This window comes from Terrapene carolina, unplaced genomic scaffold, assembly GCF_002925995.2.
Source record: "Terrapene carolina triunguis isolate 2854851 unplaced genomic scaffold, T_m_triunguis-2.0 Scaffold210, whole genome shotgun sequence".
NCBI classification, from domain to species: Eukaryota; Metazoa; Chordata; order Testudines; family Emydidae; genus Terrapene; species Terrapene triunguis.
The window spans coordinates 21,421,408-21,441,722 of NW_020664561.1; the positions used below are offsets into that span (position 1 = coordinate 21,421,408).

Sequence of the window (20,315 nt, forward strand, 5' to 3'; positions counted from 1 at the left end):
TTAGAATGAGGGAAGACCATAGCAGATATATTATCAGATGAAAAACTGAAGGGAAGAGCAAGAGATTAAGGAGAAAAACAAAAGGCGGGGGGTAGGGAATCACAAAACAGGAGGTGATGGGGGCAACTGGAAAGTGGGTGAGAAACTTCAGAGACTATGGAGAAGTAGGGGAAAGGGAACATCTCTTTTGAAAAAGTTGGCACGGTAGTGGGAGAACAATGGAAGGGTTTTACAACAGAGCCAAATAGTGGCATATAGATGGGATTGCAGGCCTAGGATAATTGAAAGTGGAGAAGTAGCTCTTCTTAACCAGGAAGATAGAGGAACTGCAGGAGGAAAGGTCCATAATTATCGACCTTTCTTCAGAGGTGCTGAGCAAGTGGATGTGGATGTTAGGAGTGAGCTGTGAGTGGTGGGATGGGCTTTGCACCAGGAATGAGGGGCAAAGGAGTCAATGACTGAGTTGATAAATCAGAGGAGGGGACATAAGTCATAAACATAAGTTACAGAAGGACTTGAAGACGTGAAGAGGGTGAAAAGGAACAGTGAAGACAAGCTTGATCAAATGGCTGTTTTGGTAACTAGGAAAGCTGATCCAAGACTGAAAGTCAAACAAGGAAAGGAGGACAGGGAGGTGGGAGGCTAAGGGGTTGGATGGGAAATCAACATGGTAACTGAAGATGAAGATGGGCACTTCAGATGACAGCCAGACATACAAGAGCAAAAACAAAAAGGAAGATTAGGTTACCTAACCCCACTCCCACCTTGTCTTTTCTTTGGTTCTACTGGTGTCTCCCCAAGTATTTGCCCTTCTACTTAAGCATCTGTGTTGATGCCATACTGCAGCAGTATGGCATAAAACTATCTTAAATAAGCTAGTACAAAGCTTTTGGCTTTACTCGTTTAAACCCAACATCATAAGTTCACCCAGAAACCAATATGCAGTTAATGCCTATCCCAGAGCACTCATGTCACATGCTCCCAGTGATATTCACCATTAATAAGTGGGAACCAGCCTTGTGCATCAGCTTGAGTTTCTGGTTGATGTCACGTGTAGCACTACATACATTACAATGCAGTATTCCAATCCACTTTCTTGTGGATGGGGGGAGAAGTACCTTGGTCTTGTAGGTCAGCTATTCTCTTTTTCAAAGAGTTCTGGAGAACCAAAGAGGATAAGGGCGGAGGGTCTCGCATTATAATACATGGGTTTGTGTCACTGTGAATCTTGTAGATTCATCTTCTAAACTTCTGCATGCCACAAAATAGATTATTTTACCAGATCTGCAGCCAAACGCAACCATGTTACTATAGGGTAGATTTGGGTTCTAAGACTTGTTATTTTCAACACATGCACAATTTTACCTTTCAGAACAAACGTAAATTCTCTATATTAGTTATACTCCATTATAGACAATCCCTCCATGACCGTGACTGTATTATATGTGCCAGGAGGTGCAAATGTTTCGTAATTAATTCATCTATTACGGGGGGGAGGGATAGCTCAGTGGTTTGAGCATTGGCCTGCTAAACCCAGGGTTGCGAGTTCAATCCTTGAGGGGGCCACTTAGGGATCTGGGGCAAAAATCAGTACTTGGTCCTGCTAGTGAAGGCAGGGGGCTGGACTTGATGACCTCTCAAGGTCCCTTCCAGTTCTAGGAGATTAATTAATTAATGGAGATATCCTATTTATTTATTTAATCAGGTTAATTCTCAAATTGGACCAATTACTAAACCTGCAAATGAAGGCTTGATCCTCAACCAATTTAAATCAATGAGAGTGTTACATGAACAAAACAAAACAAATCTCCCCAGATTACTGGGATGCACTTATGCCTAAAATCCATTCTTTGGATGTGACCTTTCCTCCCCCGCCAGGTACAACGTACTTAGTTCCTAGTTAGTGTTCTATCATGCTACTGCAAAACAGTGAATGAATACTCAGTAAAAATTCATATGTCATCCTGATACTTGGCTAGTAAAATATTGAAGAGACCAAACAAAAAAATTAAAACCAGTATAAAATGTGTCAACCCACAGTGGCAACTTGTGCAAATGTTGTTCTTGGAGAGATGGGTCTACTTCTTGTGCTAAGCCATGAGCAATTGTTCCTTGGCAAACAGTGGTTTGCAACAACATTAATGATTATTGAATACTTTAGTGGCAGCATTAACACATGTAACCACTGTGTGTGGAAAATAAAATTAAGGGTCTGGTTTAACAACACACAGACGTTAAGACATTCAGAGTTAAGGCTGAAATCGTATCCTTAACTCACCTCATTGTGCCTAGGTATCCTAGCTCAAATGGCATGTAAGATCATCCAGAGTTCTGAGGCCCCAAATAGAGGACCATATCATACCTAGGCATAACAGGGAGGCCAAATTTAACATGAGTACATATAAAACTGACCAAGATAATAAAAAGTTAATAAGCATGCATATTAAACATACTATAATTCAATTTATTTTTCAAAATACTCAAGCTCTAACCTGTAATACACAGTAGTTGTTAGATTTCAGTTACTAACCCACAACTACGGTACATATTCATGTGCTTTAAAAGTGCTCAGATGCATTCAAAGCTTGTTTTTAGATTGTTCCATTGTCATGCGAGGTATTTAAATTTTATAATAAAACACTGTTTCAGAGTTATGATCTTTTCATGTAAAGTTTACGTTCAGAAATCTTTTTTAAAAAGTTTTAAGATGTATGGAAACTTAGGTACAAATTGAATTGTAGCACTGAGAATACCTTCATTTTGTCCCCATATTATAGCACTATCATACAAGGATATATACACACTTAGCCTTATCAATATAAAGATTTACCATTACATTATAAAAAGTTTTCAGCACAGAAGTTAACAGAGTACAAGATCTCGATCTAGATTGTAAATTTTTTTTTTAGAGAAAGAACATATGGAAGGAGGATGGCTAAAAATTTGGGTTTTGAGAGCAAAAAGAGTTGGGGGATCCTCAAGATGTTTGGAACTCCCACTATATTATTATTTTTAAAAGAGACTATGCAAACTGACAGACCACCAATCCCCAATGTTTACTACTTCATTGGCTTACTTCAGTCTTACACAATTGCCAGGAAAGTTTGCTTGCCCAGACAGAAGATCTGCTCTCCCTCCCTTACACTATGGTGGATTACATACAAAAAAAGATATTTTATTCATCTGTTCTTTACAAAAAAAGCAGCAGTGGAAAGACTTTATAAAATAGCAATCTGTTCTGAAGATGACCTGCAAAGGAAAAGAAAAGAAAAGAAAGAAAAAAAAAAAAACTAGGCTTATGCCCCTTTTTGCTTCTTTATGATGTATAAAGAAAGTTTTACTGCCCCCCGCCCCCCATTTCTTACATCTTAGAAATGTAAGAAACAGCCCTGGTCGTCTCTTGTTTTGCTGGAGGACTTGTTGGGTAGCTCTCAGACCACGATTGATGTGGCTGATTCTTTAACACAGGTTTATTTTCCCCTAAATTTTAATCACTAAAAGTTTAAAAACATCAAATACCTATTTAACAGTCTTATTTAAAAAAAAAAACAAAAAACAAAAAACACAACACTCTTCCCCTCTTAATGACCAGCTTTCATGCTCCTGTAAGCCATAATTTTACTAGTTCTCTAGTCACACTAAATCCTTCAGTATAGACAAATGTGAATTTCTAATGTATAAAACAAGCAAGAAAACACTTTTAGGCATCCTTATATCATCAAGTGCTTTGATTTAGTTAGGCTGCTGCACTTGTCTAATATGGACAAGGTCAAAGAAGCAAAAAGGTACCCTCCTTTTCCCCTCTCCTCACCCCCCAGCAGGTCATTTTTCAAATATTTGGTGCCATCATGTGGCAAAATCATGCACTACTACTTTAAGAGCAGTTACAAGTGCACATTAGCTACTTCTCACCATTTAAAAGAAATACAATAAATATATTTGTACAATAGGCCAGACACTTCAGAGCAGTCATTACTGTCTGTAAGAGGGTGTCCAAAAAAGCCGAATGATTTCCCTTTCTCCCATTACACAGACAAGCTATACTTTCAGGGTTCAGAGACTACCAAGAGCCTTGGAAATTAAACACTCTTTCACCATTTGCTTTGAGGTTTTCTAACTTTTTCCATTTAGAAATGTAATGTTATTTGAGCTTAGTCTCTGTATTTGCATTCTATAGGTCAATTCTAATAGGCTCCTTTAAACATAAATCAAATAAAACAAGTTGTTAAACACCAAGTGCAATGCTTCAGAAACAAGCATAATGGAGAAAGAGAAAAGACATGAGCAAGCGTAAAGCAGAGGAACACACAAGTGGTCTAGAATATTTAAGAAGCAACAGAATGTTTGATTATGGTAGAAAGCAGAACCCAGAATAATGAATATGCAACCAACCATTCATACAGACACTAGCTGAACTGTCAGCTATCTCACTGCATTACAAGACCACAACTCGATCTTAGACTTCTTGTTTGATAAGACTCAAGAGACTGCAGAGAAAATGAAGAAAGTAGGATTAGGAAAGGCCAAGGAATGAGGGCCTCTAGGGCAGGGCAAAAGAGGAGTGAAAAAGGAAGACAATGGGATAAGAACAAAGCATTGATGAATTTTCATCAGCATATGACAGACGCACAGATATAGAGGAGCCATGATAGTTAGAGGGGTTAAGTATGCTTTTTTATCTCCCACATTTCTATTTGTGGATAAATCTATGTGGATACCTCTCAACTTCCTAAAATGCAAATGTGTGATAATTGTCTCAATTTATAACAGATACAAAACAAACAACAAAAATAGCAGTGTTCTACTTATGATACATTTCTATAAGTTCTGTTTCAAGATTTGCAAGATTTCAGATCTTTACAAGGACAAATAGGAACATAATATAAATTTTGTGGAAAGGATGAATATTTGGTTTAAACTGAATGCTATACCTCTATATTTGAGAGGCAAGGTATGATGGGTGGGGCTCACCTCTTATGAACATCCTAGCAGCTGGGTGCAGTACCATAGTCCTCGTCCTAGTCTTGGTGTAACCTGTAGATTTGTCAGCCTTGCTTGGTGGGTCTTCAGTGGCACAGTCTCTTCTAGGGTAACAAAAGTGCCACCAAAACTATGTCTGTCCTCATCTGGGTTTTCAGTCCCAGCTTTGGGCACTTTAAACTCAGTTCTTTGCTCAGGCCTCCAAACGTGCCTTGTTTCCTTCTTGAGGTTCACATCACTTGGCCAGTGGGGGAACCTGGGCCCACCCACTACTCCAAGTTCCAACCCAGGAACCCTATAAACAGCAGCCATATACTGCTCACTTCAATTCATTGCTGCTACTACCTTGGGCCGCCTCCTACCTGGACTCTTTATCTTCACCGCTTACCTTTGGGGTGCAGTTCTCAGACCCTCTGGCCCCAGCCAAGAACTGACCTGCTAAGGCCCTACAATTATTTTTATCTGAGCCTGCTGGGCTCCAATTGGCTGCTTCTGTGCAACCTCTCTAGGCAAGCCAGGAAGATCCACCTTTGTCACTCCTTTCCTGCAGCAGGGTGTAGAAGAACTGTTGGACCTCTTGTATGGAGCCATGAAGGCCAGGTATACCCAATTACATACCTCCCTCCACAGAAAGAATTTGGGGTGGTGGTCCTGTCTGAAGGCAGTGTTCTCTCCTATGCAGTCTTTGCCCTTCTTCCTCAGGGTATTCTCTCCTAGGCCCCTCTCTATAGAGAGCTTTTATTAGTCCCTGCCCTGGTTGGTAGAGTCAGGACCGGCTCCAAGGCTTTTGCCGCCCCAAGCGGTGGGGGGTGGGGTGGGGGGGGGGGGGGGGGAAAAAAAAAAAAAGCCGCGATCGCAATTGCGATAGGCAACAGCTCCACTGCACTGCTTTCTTCTTCGGCGGGAATTCGGCAACAGGTGCTTCCCTCCGAGAGGGACCCGCCACCGAATTGCGGCCGAACAGCCCGACATGCCGCCCCTTCCCCTTGGCCGCCCCAAGCACCTGCTTGCCGGGCTGGTGCCTGGAGCCGGCCCTGGGTAGAGTCTTCTGTCTCAGGCTTCTGTCTGGAGAGCTTTTGTGGTCCTTGCCTTGATTAATCAGGTGGCCTGCTTGGTCAAGGTCTTCTCTCAGGCACCTCTGCCTGAAGAGCTTCTGCAACTCAGGCTCCTTTTCCTCCAGAGCCTTTCATCTAGCTTCTTTCATAGCTAGAAGTTACCTACTATACTTCTCTGGCAAGGAGAGAAGGCTTCTCAAATTCTCTCCTCTCAAGGCTGAGCCCTTTTCAGAAGACTTGGTCTCATCTCCTCAGAAAGACATCCAACAACTCATGTTTTCTTAGGACTGCCAGTAGTAGGTCTGCCTCATGGCACCAGGTTGCCCTTGTGGACTGTTCGCTGTCACCTCGTAGCCCCCATGGGGCATGTCTGTGTACACTGACACCTCAGCAAGATGTGTATCAGTGATCATAGTTGTTTCATTCCACACTCCTTCATCCTCCACTGGATAGGTTTGCCGACCAGTTGTATACACTGTTTCCAGGTCCAGTTCTGATGAACCTAGCTCAGAGGCATTTGTGCCATCAGACACCTTTTTCTTATCTTGCCTATTCTTGGGGCTCCTGCATCTCTTCCTGCAGCAAGTCCATCTTCAAAAGGGCAAAACCTTTTTTATGTGGCCCATCTCTCCAAACCAAAGACAATTAAGTCTTGTCCACCTCCCTGCCACTAGCAGAGTTTGTGGTTCTTCCCACAGCTCACCCCAGCAACTCAGTCTTTTCCCACCCCAGTTCACTCAATGGCAAGCAGCGTCCACAACCATAACATCTCCTCAGACAGGTCTCAGGCCCACTGCATCACTCTTGTCTACCCAGTGCTTGAAGACATTGCTGCTTCTTTCCTGCAGGATCTATAACAGGTACTGCTGCTGCTCCTCTAGCCTGTCTAGTTGTTGTGGCAGTTCAAATCACACCTTCCGCTACTCTCTGTGAGCCTCACTGAACTGCTGATACACTTAACACATTTCCCCTCGGCCTTCACTTTTCTTGGTCCCAAACCATGTTTTATCAGTCTATTTAGCAGCCATCACAGCCTCTGGCATCTGAGGGAAGGCATCCTTTGTGACTTTGACCTTCCCTGGCATCTCAGTACTCTGTACCTGCCAATAATCCATCTTGTCTCTGTTACTCCAGGGGCAAACTGAACTTGCATTCCCTTCAAGCACGCAGTAGATGCATCTACTTAGTGGGCCATCTGCCTTCTTTCCTTTTGGCACCTGCGACACCCAGGTTTATTTGGATGACGTCATGGCTTCTGGGCTCCCTTTCAAGCTTCAGATGGGATATCAGACCTCATGCACTAGAGACAGGAGTAAGCATCACTGCATTGACATCGCTCCTTGACGGGAAGGGAGTCTTGTAACCCCAACCTGTGATACCAAGTTGTGATGGAGGGGGAAACTCACCTCAAGTGCCTCCTAGCAGCTGGGTATGCTACCGCAGTCCTTTCCCACTCCTGGCATCCCCTGTAGGTTGTCAACTCTGCTTGGTTGATCTTCAGTGGCTTAGCCCTCTGCCCAAGTCATACAATCAAAACGAACTCCTTCCAGGGTAACAGAAGTCCAACCAAAACTGTCTATCTGCCCTCACCAGGATCTTCAGTCCCAGCCCTGGGCCCTTTAATTCAGCCCTTTGCTTGGCCTCCAAACAACCCTTGTCCCATTCTTGGGATTTGCACCACTTTGCCAGTGGAGGAATCCCAGCTCCCCCACTCCTGGTTTCTACTCAGGAACACTATAAATATCTGCCATGTACTGCTCACTTTGATTAATTGCTGCTACTTCCCTGGGCCTCCTTCTATCTGGCTCCTTTATCTTTGCCCCTTACTTAGGGTTAAGTTCTCAGATCCTCTCTCCCCAAGCTTGAGCAAATGCAGCCAGAACCAAGCTCTACTTGTCCCTTGAGCTCCTTTGGCCAGAGAGAAGGGAGCACCCTTCTTTGCCCCTCTGGTCCCAGCCAAAAACTAATCTGCTAAGGCAATACAGCTCCTTTTATTTGAGCCTCCTGGTCTGATTGGCTGCTTCTGTGGAGCCTCTTTAGGCAGGCCTGGAGGACCCACCTTTGCTGCCCCTTTCCTGGGGTGGGGTGTCAGCAGACACAGAGCCTCCTGTAAGAAGCCACAAAGGCCAGCTCTAGCCTGCCATACATACCTATATGCATTAAAAAACAAAAACAAACAAAAAAAACCTACTACTGAACTAACTTCTGTTGGTTAGAAAATTTACATTTGATCTGGTTACTCTTCCTTGCTTTTCTAAGTCACTAGTAATATACATTGATCTGCCTGCCAAAGCAAAAATATACCTCTACCCCGCTATGACGCGACCCGATATAACACGGGTTCGCTTATAGCGCAGTAGCAGCGAGGCTCCGGCGGCGCTTTAAAGGGTCCGGGGCTCCGGCTGCTGCGGGGAGCCCCGGGCCCTTTAAATCACTGCTGGAGCCCTGCTGCCTCTACCCCAGGGCTGTAGCAGCGGGGCCCCACTGGCGATTTAAAGGGCCTGGGGCTCCCCGCAGTGGCTGGAGCCCTTTAAATCACCGCCGGAGCCTTGCCACCCCTACCCCGATATAACGGGGTTTCAGCTATAGCGTGGTAGGGATTTTTGGCTCCCCACGACCGCATTATAGCGGGGTAGAGGTGTACAAGAATTCTGTATTAGTGCATTATATCTAATGAGATAAGATGGATTTCATTAACATAAACAACATTTTCAATCACTTGTTTCAAACCTTATGTATTTCAGATATAAATAATTGAAGGAATATTTTCAGAGTTTGTAAGTTTGTACGGAAAACAGGTAAATATGGCTCTAGAATGTGAACATTTCCTATAACAAAGAGTATTTGAGAAATATAGTGATAGCAGCTCTACTTTGATGGAGTGAAAAAAATTTTCCCCCCATAATCTTTTGTTGAAAGTGGTTTCAAAATATCATTGACTCATGAAGATTTAAAGAAAAAAAAAAACAAAAAAACAAAAACACACACCTTGAAAATAATCCTTTATGCCACTGAAAGGAAGTTTTAAAAGCATCATTTTCATTTACTCTTCAGCTCCTTCTTCCAACAGAATTTTACTTTTACTTTTTTGGCAAGATTTTGTCTGACTAAACATACCTCATACACATGGGGCACCTAAGGAAGTCACTGAAATTACTGTACCTGTTTAGCAAAAAATATTGTGTCTAGTCTAGAATCCTGAACAACAGAGCCTGCTGGCTCTTCTCCTGGCTGCCACTTGAAGAGGAAGATCAGCCCATGAACCGGTCTATAAAATAAAATGTCAAAGCAGAAAAAGTGTGATGAAGAACTATGCAAACTATTTTTAATCTAAGTGTATCATCATCTGATAAGGCAACGCAGTTAATTCTTCCTTTCTAAATATTGTCAGTTAGGCTCAGACTCCCAGATGTGACCTCTAACTTTGAATGATTAAAAATTTTCAGAGATGTCACCCACAATTCCAAGTGGAGTTAGTACTCAAATAGCACTGTTGAAAATCAAAATTTGACTCGTTGATCACTTGGTAAACTGGGCTTTAAGTGCCAGTTTGCTTCAGCTCTAATACACATTTAGAAATTAAAGAAATCCAGTACATATTAACCTTAGACCCTGTTCCTCCCCACACCATCACCACCCACACAGGAACTATATAGTTCCCTGCATGATGCATCTGGCGATTTCATCAGTAACACTATTAGTAACACTTTCTTTGGAAACTAATATCAGATTCATTATCCAAGCATTGATAAGCACTGAAACTATAAGTTTGGTAATCCTGCTGGGTTCAAAAGGAAAAATCCATAAAGCTAAGATCCCGTGAAGATTTCATATGAGTTCTCAATCTGTAAAATGAAGGTAATTCTTTTTTCTTGTCTATTTAGGTTTTATGTCTTTCACAAGATGGACTGTCTCTTACTATGTTTATAAATTATCCAGCACAATGGGACACTGATCTCAGTTGCGGCCTCTAGGTATTACCATAACAGTGATAAATAACATTTGTAGAGGGAAAGAGTCCTTCTAAAAATGTTTTAGGAAATCTTTTTAAAATGCATTAGCACAAATTTTTCCCCCATCATAGTAATCTGAATTTAGGGTCAGCTATAAAACAAAGGCCACAACAACAACTAGAGAGTCAACAATGTGCCCTTGTTGCCAAGAAGGCTAACCGCATATTGGGATGCATTAGCAGGAACATTGCCAGCAGATCGAGGGAAGTGATTATTCCCCTCTATTTGGCACTGGTGAGGCCACATCTGGAGCATTGCATTGTTTTTGGCCTCTGTCATAACTATAAAGGGAAGGGTAACAGCTCTCCTGTGTACAGTACTATAAAATCCCTCCTGGCCAGAGACTCCAAAATCCTTTTACCTGTAAAGGGTTAAGAAGCTCGGGTAACCTGGCTGACACCCAACCCAAAAGACCAATAAGGGGACAAGATACTTTCAAATCTTGGGGGGGGGCTTTTGTTTGGGCTCTTTGTTTAAGGGGTTGTTCGCTCTTGGGACTGAGAGGGACCAGACATCAATCCAGGTTCTCCCCATCTTTCTAAACAAGTCTCTCATATTTCAAACTTGTAAGTAAAAAGCCAGGCAAGGCGTCTTAGTTTTACTTTGTTTTCTCAACTTGTAAATGTACCTTTTACTAGAGTGTTTATCTTTGTTTGCTGTACTTTGAACCTGAGACTAGAGGGGGGTCCTCTGAGCTCTTTAAGTTTGATTACCCTGTAAAGTTATTTTCCATACTGATTTTACAGAGATGATTTTTACCTTTTTCTTTAATTAAAAGCCTTCTTTTTAAGAACCTGATTGATTTTTCCTTGTTTTTAGATCCAAGGGAGTTGGATCTGTATTCACCAGGAGTTGGTGAAAGGAAGGAGGGGGGAAGGGTCAATTTCTCCTTGTTTTTAGATCCAAGGGGTTTGGATCTGTATTCACCAGGTAATTGGTGAAAGGTTTCTCAAAGCTTCCCAGGGAAGGGAATGGTGGCAGCGGACCAGAACTAAGCTGGTAGTTAAGCTTAGAAGTCCTCATGCAGGCCCCCACACTTGTACCCTAAAGTTCAAAGTGGGGATACAGCCTTGACAGCCTCCCACTACAGAAAGGATATGGACAAACTGGAGAGAATCCAGCGGAGGGCAACGAAAATGATTAAGGTGCTCGGACACATGACTTACGAGGACAGGCTGAGGGAACTGGACTTATTTAGTCTGCAGAAGAGAAGAGTGAGGGGGGATTTTATAGCAGCCTTCAACTATATGAAGGGGGGTTCCAAAGAGGATGGAGCTAGGCTGTTCAGTGGTGGGAGATGTCAGAACAAGAAGCAATGGTCTCAAGTTGCAGTGGGGGAGGTCTAGGTTGAATAGTAGGAAAAACTATTTCACTAGGAGGGTGGTGAAGCACTGGAATGGGTTACGTAGGGAGGTGGTGGAATCTTCATCCTTAGAGGTTTTTAAGGCTTGGCTTGACAAAGCCCTGGCTTGGATGATGTAGTTGAGGTTGGTCCTGCTTTGAGCAGGAGGCTGGACTAGATGTCTCTTTCAACCCTAATCTTCTATGAAATGAAACACAGTCAGAGTGCATGCTCATATGCATTGGCGTCATATTCACTACTTCAGACGTAAGAGAAGATGCTTTTTAAGAGGTTTGACGGAATTTTTTCCTAGTGCTTTTAAAATGTGATAACCAAGAGGTTTTAAAAATGCCTATTGTAGACAGGGCAAGTTATGTTTGAGGGCCTCTAGTTCAAATACATTGCTAACCTAAGAAGCTTTAGTCAGATAACTGTTGAGACCCTACATTCTGTACTTCTTGTCCTATTTTCTAGAAGATTATAGAGTAGGATATTTGCACAGGAGTGAAGTAGAAGATTAGGTGATACTTTTCTTTTAAGGTACTATACATGAACAAATACAATGCTCTTGATCAGACCTGCAGAATGACAACAAAATTAGTGTTGACAGGAGAGAGATTAACAAGAAAGAGGCTGTAGTTGTGCACAAGTGCAATAAATTAATTTAAGGTGGTAGATACTTTAAATATCACTGCAAAAACCCAAGGAATAGAGCAATTTACTGTGTGTTCCTATTGGGCAAGTCAGTCAATAGCAATGCTGATTAATTCCTAGTCCTATGCTCTAGCCACTGGTCTAGGTCACTTCCCATAAAGAGGGAAGCTAGTTTAAACAATAAAAGGCACATCTGAAAGTTCACAACTTGAATGTATTGTATAACAAGGGCTTAAAATCCTGGCAAATTGCTATAGAAACCAAAAGCAATACAGTATATTGGACAAGTAGCAATACAATGCATCTTCGGTGATTTCATAAAGAACCTAGACTAAACAAATCTTATCTAAGGAGACTGCTTTTGTAGATCCAATAGCTTACTTTAATTTTTCAAAGTTCTCTGGCTCCAGACTCCATATTTCTTCAACTTGTGCTCCCCTGCAACCTGGAAAAGCAAAGATATAGTTTTAATTATCCTACCTTGGAGAGGGGAAATAAAACAACAACAAAAAACAAAAAAAACCCAACAACACCCACTTAAAGAAACTTACTTATAACTAAGCCCAGACTTAAGAAGAAAAAAAGCCTATGACTGATATGGATGAAAGATTAGAGAAAAAAATTGTTTAGTCCAGTTTGCGTAATTTTATAGAGAGATAAGATAAATCACTGTTGACTGACTAAGAAACAGTCAAATATTTTAATGGAGAACCACAAGAATCTCATAATGCCACTAATCTTCACTTTGTGACTGACAGCAATTTTAAGATACTGTATGTAGGTAAAAGCATGTAAAACACTACATAAACATTAATTTGAATTAATATTCATTCAGATTTAACTACAGATCCTCCCCGAGTTACGTAAATCCAACGTATGAAAATCCGAGTTTATGGAAAAAGTTCCGTAAGCTAGAAATAGGAGTTTGGGGGGGGGGGTGTTTTTTTTTGGGGGGGGGGGGAAGGATTGGTCGGAGATACGTTGCTGAACGCCTTGCGTAACTCAAATTTTGTGCAAGTCGGGGAGCGTCTGTACTACACAAATAGTTCTTGTAAAAATCAGGCCAGTACTCATGAAAGGGAGCAAACTAGGCAATCCTGGAGACTAAAGTTCTCAATTTGCCCATAAACCAAGTATCAGTACAAGCTTCCTGCACAGCTTGCCAATATGCCTCAGCTTTGACCTGGTAGGACCATCTCTAGGAATGAGGATGATTCAGTCTTCATAGTTCATTTTCAGTCTTTCACTTCACTGAGAATCCTGCCAACAGTGCCAATTAAGAGGTAGCCTTTTAACCAGGCCCTTTAAGAGAGAACCAATCTTTTTTTCATAACATAGTACAACATTCAACCAATCAAGACCAGTCCTCAGATGTATCTCAGTCTTTTGTTTCAATCCTCAGGCTTCCAATGAGGCTTTGGGTTCCTCTCTCATAAAAAAAAAAATCCTCCAAGAATTGACAGAATGTTTATTGATGGATGTTTGTAGCATCTGAGGATCTAAGCCTATTTCAGTGGGAGTCTGGAAGAGTGAATAAGGAACAGGTTCCATAGAAAACAAATTGTCAAATTATCCCTAGGGGAGGAGGTTGCAGATACACAGTTTGATAATGCTCTTGCTCTACATATCAGACACACAGCCAGTACAATTCACGCAACACAGGCAACTGAATGGCTTTCAAATTTGATCATCATTTAAATTGATCAAATTTGACACTGACACAAATGTAAAAACAAAACACTTTTTATCCCATTACCAGTCCTTTGCATCATCCAATCGTCAAATAATATTAATTTCTTCCTCATTACCTACAGAAGAAATTAAGTTAGCCATCACACGAGTTTACTGAATCAGACTATGTAAAACAGAGTTTGAGAAGTTTTCCAGAGATGTACGAGCTGGAAAATTAGATCTACTAGCCAGATGTAGATACAAAGGATGGGAGTGGGGCAGGCTTTGCTGGTGAAGTACAGGGGCAAATCCTTGGTGAGAAATTCAGCCCATCCTGCAATCAACACCTGCTGGGAAGTATGCTGAAATTTCTTCCAAGAAGGTGTCTGAGGATCTTGGAAAGGGGAATCTTCATATCAGCTTCTGGCTAGTTCATGTGATAAAGCTTAGCTCCACATCCCTCTAGAATTCTTCCTCTTTCTGGAAGATACAGCCTCCTAAAGAGTAGGATCAAATCTCCAGTATTTTACCCTTCTTAGGCTTTCTGGACTGCAGGAAAGTCTCTGCTATTCTACCATGCTCCCACCTCGCCCGCCTCCCTCCAAAATTGTGAATAATTACACTGCCTGTCCCTTAGCTTTCATAAACAGCGGCAGCATGAAATTAATATGATTTGACAAATTCAGTGCTGCCCAAATGATTCTCAACAGCAATAGTTTTACTGCCCAGAAACTTGTTAAACTCATTTGGGTTGTGCTGCTTCACAAAGCTGCAAGTAAAAGTAGACACACTGGACCTGTGTCTGAAGACTCCAGCATAGGAACACTACAACAGTTTACAATTCACATTTCATCTTCACAGCCATGAAGGATGGAAACTTTTTATTTTAAAAAAAGAAAAAAATTGATGGCTTGCAAAAATGGATGGCTTGAGTGCCCACGCCAGTGTCACTACTAAGGCATTTTTGCAACCCCTGGTGTAAAAAGTCAGACTTATTCATGGGTCAGATAAGTGAGGGGGAAAAAGATGGAGCAGGTAAGAAACATGCTTGGAACTATAAGTCAAGATACTCTAGTAAAGGACTCTAATCTACTTTGTGGAACTGGATACGCAATTTACCTTCTTTGGGCCAAATTCTATGTTGATTTACAAACCATAACATCCCAGTAGTTTCAATTGCATTGTATTTGGTGTAAATCAAGACAGAACTTGGTCCTCTGTAACTCAGTATCCAAATTTGTAAAATTAAGATATTATTTACCTACTTCACACACGTTTTCTGAGTACTAGTTACCATTTATAAAGTGCTTGGAAGATGCAAGTGTGCTATGTAAGTATTACATCTTAAATGCAACATGTTGTACATACTGAGATAGAAGAAATCTCTCACAGATCAGCAGGCACATGCTCATGCAAACCTCTGTACAAGTTTATTCATTCAGGATTTTTTTTTTAGTTACTCTCAAAATGCTAATAGGTACACCCTGGGCAGGGGTCACTACAGTTAGGCTACGTCTTCACTACGGGGGGGGGTGTGTGTGTCAATTTAAGATATGCAAATTCAGCTACGCGAATAGCGTAGCTGAATTCGACGTATCGCAGCTGACTTACCCCGCTGTAAGGGCAGTGGCAAAATCGACCTCCGCGGCTTCCCGTCGACGGCGCTTACTCCCACCTCCGCTGGTGGAGTAAGAGCGTCGATTCGAGGATCGCTTGTCGCGTCCCGACGAGACGTGATAATTCGATCCCCGAGAGGTCGATTTCTACCCGCCGATTCAGGCGGGTAGTGTAGACCTAGCCTTACTGAGCATGAGGGCAAGGTCTTCCTCAAAGAAACAGCATCAGTTCTGTGCTTGAGGGCCGAAGCCGCCTCATAACAACCATGTAGTCCCATTTTCAAGCACAAATGGGACCCGACTGGGTTTCGGGGGAGCTGAACTGTACTGCAGGCTGGGATGTGTCGAGGCAGGCTGAAGCGTAGGAGCAGAAGAGCGGGCTGTGGCTTCCCCTGCGAAGAGCTAGCCCTGCAGAAGCTGAGCAGGTGCTGAGCACTGCGCCCTCCCAGCGGAGGGGGATGTCTGGCTCGCGGGGATTTGGGCATCTCTGTGTCTGATCCCACTGAGCAAAACTGCCGCCTCAGCCCGCCTCGTCTCATCTGCTGGGGGGGGGAGGGTGTCGCACCCCAGCAACGCCGCTGAAGAGGCTAGGGGCGAAGGTCAGGAAGGTCCCGAAGCGACGAGCCACCCCCCTCCCGCAAGAGACGGAGGAGCAGCTGCAGGCCTCAAAAGTGCCCCCCGCCCGCCCGCCCGCCACCTGCCCAGACGCCGGTCCCAGCCCCCTGCCCGGGCCCCGCTCGGCCCCTCACCAAAGCCCTTGATGAGCTCAGTGAAGACGCCCGGGTCGCTCTCCATCAGGCACCACTCCCCGGCGCTGCCTCCTCCCGACATGGTGGCGGTTCACAGGCTCTCAAGGAGCAGCCGCTGCCACCAGCCGCCGGCTGAGGCTCTCTGCACGCCCCCACGCACGCCGCCGCCTCCTTCCCAGCAGGCTCCGCGGCCCACGCTGTCATCTCTATGGTGAAGTGGGGGCGGGCTCGGCCCGGACGGAACACGAGAAGAGAGATCACATCCGGGATACTAATAGCAGTCACGAAAGAGGCCTATCGGCTGAGGGGGATCCGGGTCCTCCGCCGCTGTGCCTGACGGGAGCGCGCCATCCGGGTGCTTGGAGAGTGGACTAATGGGAGGAGCGACGGAGAACTTTATCCGGGTCCCAATGTTCCTCCCGGCCCTGCCGCTGTCAGGGCTGCTGAAGCGGGGAACTACATCCGCGGTCGCTGGCCCCTGGGGTAGGATAGGCGGGGCGGTTCCATCCGGGGCCTCGGAGCCTGGTCACAGTGGGAAGGGAAGGAAGAGCGGCTCCATCCGGGTCTTAGCGATGCTGTCCTGACAGGAATCCTACCAGGGAGGGGCTGAGTTCGAGGGAAATCAGCTGCCCGAGGAGAAACTGAGCCGGCCGCAGACAGATTGCGGAACCCTTGGCGGAGCCGGCACCTCCTGCTGCGCCCAGGCCCCCGGCCCGGCCCCCGGCTCACGCGCGCAGGTAGGGCCAGGCCCCGCTTGAGCAACAGCAGCCGCCGTCTCCGCCGAGCGTCCAATGCTGCGCCACTGCTCCGCGCCGCAGGCAGGGCCTCAATTGGGGAGGGCCGCTGGGCAGCTGCCTAGCCATACACCTTTCACAGCCGCTTAAGGATTGCACCTCCCGGCGGCCTTGCCTCAGCAGGAGGCACCGAGAGCCGCCCGTCTGCTTAAGGCTGCGTGTGGAGCCTTTCGGCGGGCGGAGGCCTCTTCTGCCTTCGCCACTCCCTGGGTGAGGAGAGGCCCGGGAGCTGCCGAGGGAAGCAGGAGTAGGCGCTGGGGTGGAGCGTTTCGCCCGCTGCTGATATTCCCAATTTGGGAGGGTGAGGGCGGGTGAATGGCCAGTGTAAGTGGGTCGGCAGAGAAGCTCTCCGCGGGAAGGGGCGCCTAGTAAACCCCTAGGACAGGTGCCCGAGATCCCTTGTATAAGGGAAGGGTAGGAAAAAACACAGAGGGGTGAGGCGCGCACACACAGCGCGCAGGGCACCGGTGTTCGTGCTCCAGGTGTTCTGGGATACTGGTATTTGTTTCTTGCAACCTTTTTTGTTAAGATGCCTCAAAAAGTCATACAAGGGGTTGAAAGCAAGGGGTCGGCATAGCCCTTTGAAGAATGGTTTCCTGGTGAAAATGAAATCACATCTCTAAAATAGAAATGGGAGTCTGCAAGTGAAAAATGATATATATTAGCTAGAAATTAATATTATCAAACCCCATTTCCTTATCAAAGGTTCTGTGCCAATCTTCCTTTAGAGAGTGACCGTATGAACTTAGGAGTTGCTTTATTTAACCAAACCAGTGGTTTAGGTAGGCCAGTGTTCTCCAAGGGTATGTCTACACTACGGGATTAATCCGAATTTAGATAATTCGAATTTGGGAAACAGGTTGTATAAATTCGATTGTGCGCGGCCACACTAAGCACATTAATTCGGTTTTTAACCACATTAATTCGGTGGTGTGCGGCCACACTACCCCATTAATTTAACCACATTAATTCGGTGGTGTGCGGCTACGCTAACCCTAATTCGAATTAACAAAATCGATTTTGGCGCTACTCCTCTCGTCGAGGTGGAGTACAGAAATCGATTTTAAGTGCCCTTTAATTCGAATTAACTGGCTCTGTAGTGTGGACAGGTGAAGGGTTAATTCGGATTAACGCAGCTAAATCCGAATTAAAGTCGTAGTGTAGACCAGGCCCAAGTGACAGCAGCTGTTAGCAGATGTGCAAGAACTATGAAGTGGGCAACTATGAAACAAATTGTTAACAGGAAATTTCTTATTAATCCCCTCAGTTAGAGGTAGGCTTATGTCCTGAAGTATTAAAGGTCTATATTGCTCTAAAGCTGTGGTTTTTGAGTACTTTTTAAAACATAATCCCATCTAATTTGACAGTGAATATATTCTCAGTATTTATATAAATATCTAATCCTTTTTGGAATTTTGAATCCTTCTAGGCTGTTGGCCTCTATATTACTATTAGTATTTTTAAAAAGACTGCAAATGAATAGAGTTCTTTACAGAACAGAAAAAGATATAGTCTCAAAAGGGCTTACAAATATAAATACTACAAATCATTGTAGATTTCCAGTATATTGTTTTTATAATTTAGCCAAAATAAAACCAAAGTTTAATTTCAAATTAATTCGTAAGTGCTGTATTTCATTTGCAATTCAAATACCTGTTAAACGTAGCAATTGTTAAAATTAGGTTGGAATCCATAGTTTTATTACAGCTTTTCTTTAAATGTGCTTTTTATGTAAACCTTTAAAATTTGGATTAATTATGTGACACTTTGCTTTTTAAACCACTTTTGTGTATTTATAGAGCACAAATGAATAACAAATTTGGTGTAGTTGCAACAGATACAGCTGTAGTGATTCTGAGACAGTTATTCGCTGTTGTCATGTGGAAAATGGCGATTCAGAATGTTATAAGATGTTATAAGAAGCACACAAGTTTTTTAAAAGGGGATAAGGCAATACACTTTTAAGCATTAAAATCAGCATATGCTTTGACACTCACACTCTTACTTACTTACTTACTTTTGCAGCTGGATTGTATAGTTACCAGTTTTTAGTGTTGCTTGGTCAGTTACAGTGACCAGCTGAAACTGCACACAAAGGAGGGGAGCTGGGCCTTTGTCGAATGTGTTCGAAGCTTTGATGTTGATGCAGAACGAACCCAAAGTCCCATGGCAATACACCCTTTTCTTTATAGTAAGAAGTTTTTATACAAGTGTTTGGACCTTGCTGTGTTACACCGGAGCTGTTAATTATGAGGTAGTTAAGGTTGCTTTTAATTAGCATTATTTGAGTTGTTACTCGGACTATTTGCCTTTTTTTGTTTGTTTTTGTTTTTTTGGCTTTATTTTTCATTTTGTTTTTAGGGTGTATGCCTTTGCTTTAGGGTTGTCAATTTGCCATCTGGGTGATTCTGATAATAAAAAGAACAGGAGTACTTGTGGCACCTTAGAGACTAACAAATTTATTAGAGCATAAGCTTTCGTGGGCTACAACCCACTTCTTTGGATGCATATAGAGTGAAACATATATTGAGGAGATATATATACACACATACAGAGAGCATGAACAGGTGGGAGTTGTCTTACCAACTCTGAGAGGCCAATTAAGTAAGAGAAAAAAACTTTTGAAGTGATAATCAAGATAGCCCAGTACAGACAGTTTGATAAGAAGTGTGAGAATACTTACAAGGGGAGATAGATTCAATGTTTGTAATGGCTCAGCCATTCCCAGTCTTTATTTAATCCTGAGTTGATCGTATCTAGTTTGCATATCAATTCCAGCTCAGCAGTCTCTCGTTGGAGTCTGTTTTTGAAGTTTTTCTGTTGTAAGATAGCCACCCGCAGGTCTGTCATAGAATGGCCAGACAGGTTAAAGTGTTCTCCCACTGGTTTTTGAGTATTATGTTTCCTGATGTCAGATTTGTGTCCATTATGCTCTAATAAATTTGTTAGTCTCTAAGGTGCCACAAGTACTCCTGTTCTTTTTGCGGATACAGACTAACACGGCTGCTACTCTGAAATCTGATAATAAAGTTTGTGCCTCTCGACTCCTTCACTCCCTTCTTGACCATTTAGCCCAGCAGTCTTTTTTTAATTAATTACCATACATTTTTTACTTACATGCCAACCAGTAAATAAGGCAATAATTATAGCCACAAAACTTTTATTCATTTAAGAACAATTATTAATACAATTAGCAAAGAATAAACTCAGAACAATTTTTTTTTTTTACTAATTTAAAACTAGCAAAATGTAGTATAAAGCAAAATAAACAAAATAGAGTACAATTTACTTAAGACAATTTTTCCCCATTAGGGTTTTGGCCGACAAGAACATTGCACTTTGTACTCCTGAGGGAATTCTGTGCCTAAAAATTATGTGCACAATATTTTAAAATTCTGCAAATTTTACTTGTCAATAAATAACTGTGGCTCCAGCATGGCA

At 43.1% G+C, this 20,315-nt stretch overlaps 2 protein-coding genes across 3 annotated transcripts in view; one reads left to right on the forward strand and one right to left on the reverse strand.

Moving 5' to 3' along the window:
* Positions 1 to 16,243, reverse strand: part of LOC112109626 (ubiquitin carboxyl-terminal hydrolase isozyme L5) — a 30,957-nt gene extending 14,714 nt beyond the window's left edge. The window contains exons 1-3 of one of the 2 annotated variants that reach the window (XM_024204200.2): positions 16,081 to 16,243; positions 12,426 to 12,489; positions 9,198 to 9,303 (exon numbers count right to left, since the gene is read on the reverse strand). In XM_024204200.2, coding sequence (XP_024059968.1) covers positions 9,198 to 9,303; positions 12,426 to 12,489; positions 16,081 to 16,162 — 252 coding nt within the window. In that variant the 5' untranslated portion in view covers positions 16,163 to 16,243. Of the gene's footprint in view, positions 1 to 2,278; positions 2,363 to 9,197; positions 9,304 to 12,425; positions 12,490 to 16,080 lie in introns of those variants that run through there. The other variant, XM_024204201.3, reaches the window with a different exon arrangement.
* Positions 16,244 to 16,629: 386 nt separating this feature from the next.
* Positions 16,630 to 20,315, forward strand: part of LOC112109625 (60 kDa SS-A/Ro ribonucleoprotein) — a 33,944-nt gene continuing 30,258 nt past the window's right edge. Inside the window, exon 1 of the mRNA XM_026655610.1 lies at positions 16,630 to 16,817. The gene's annotated coding sequence lies outside the window, so the exon portion shown is untranslated. The remainder of the gene's footprint in view (positions 16,818 to 20,315) is intronic.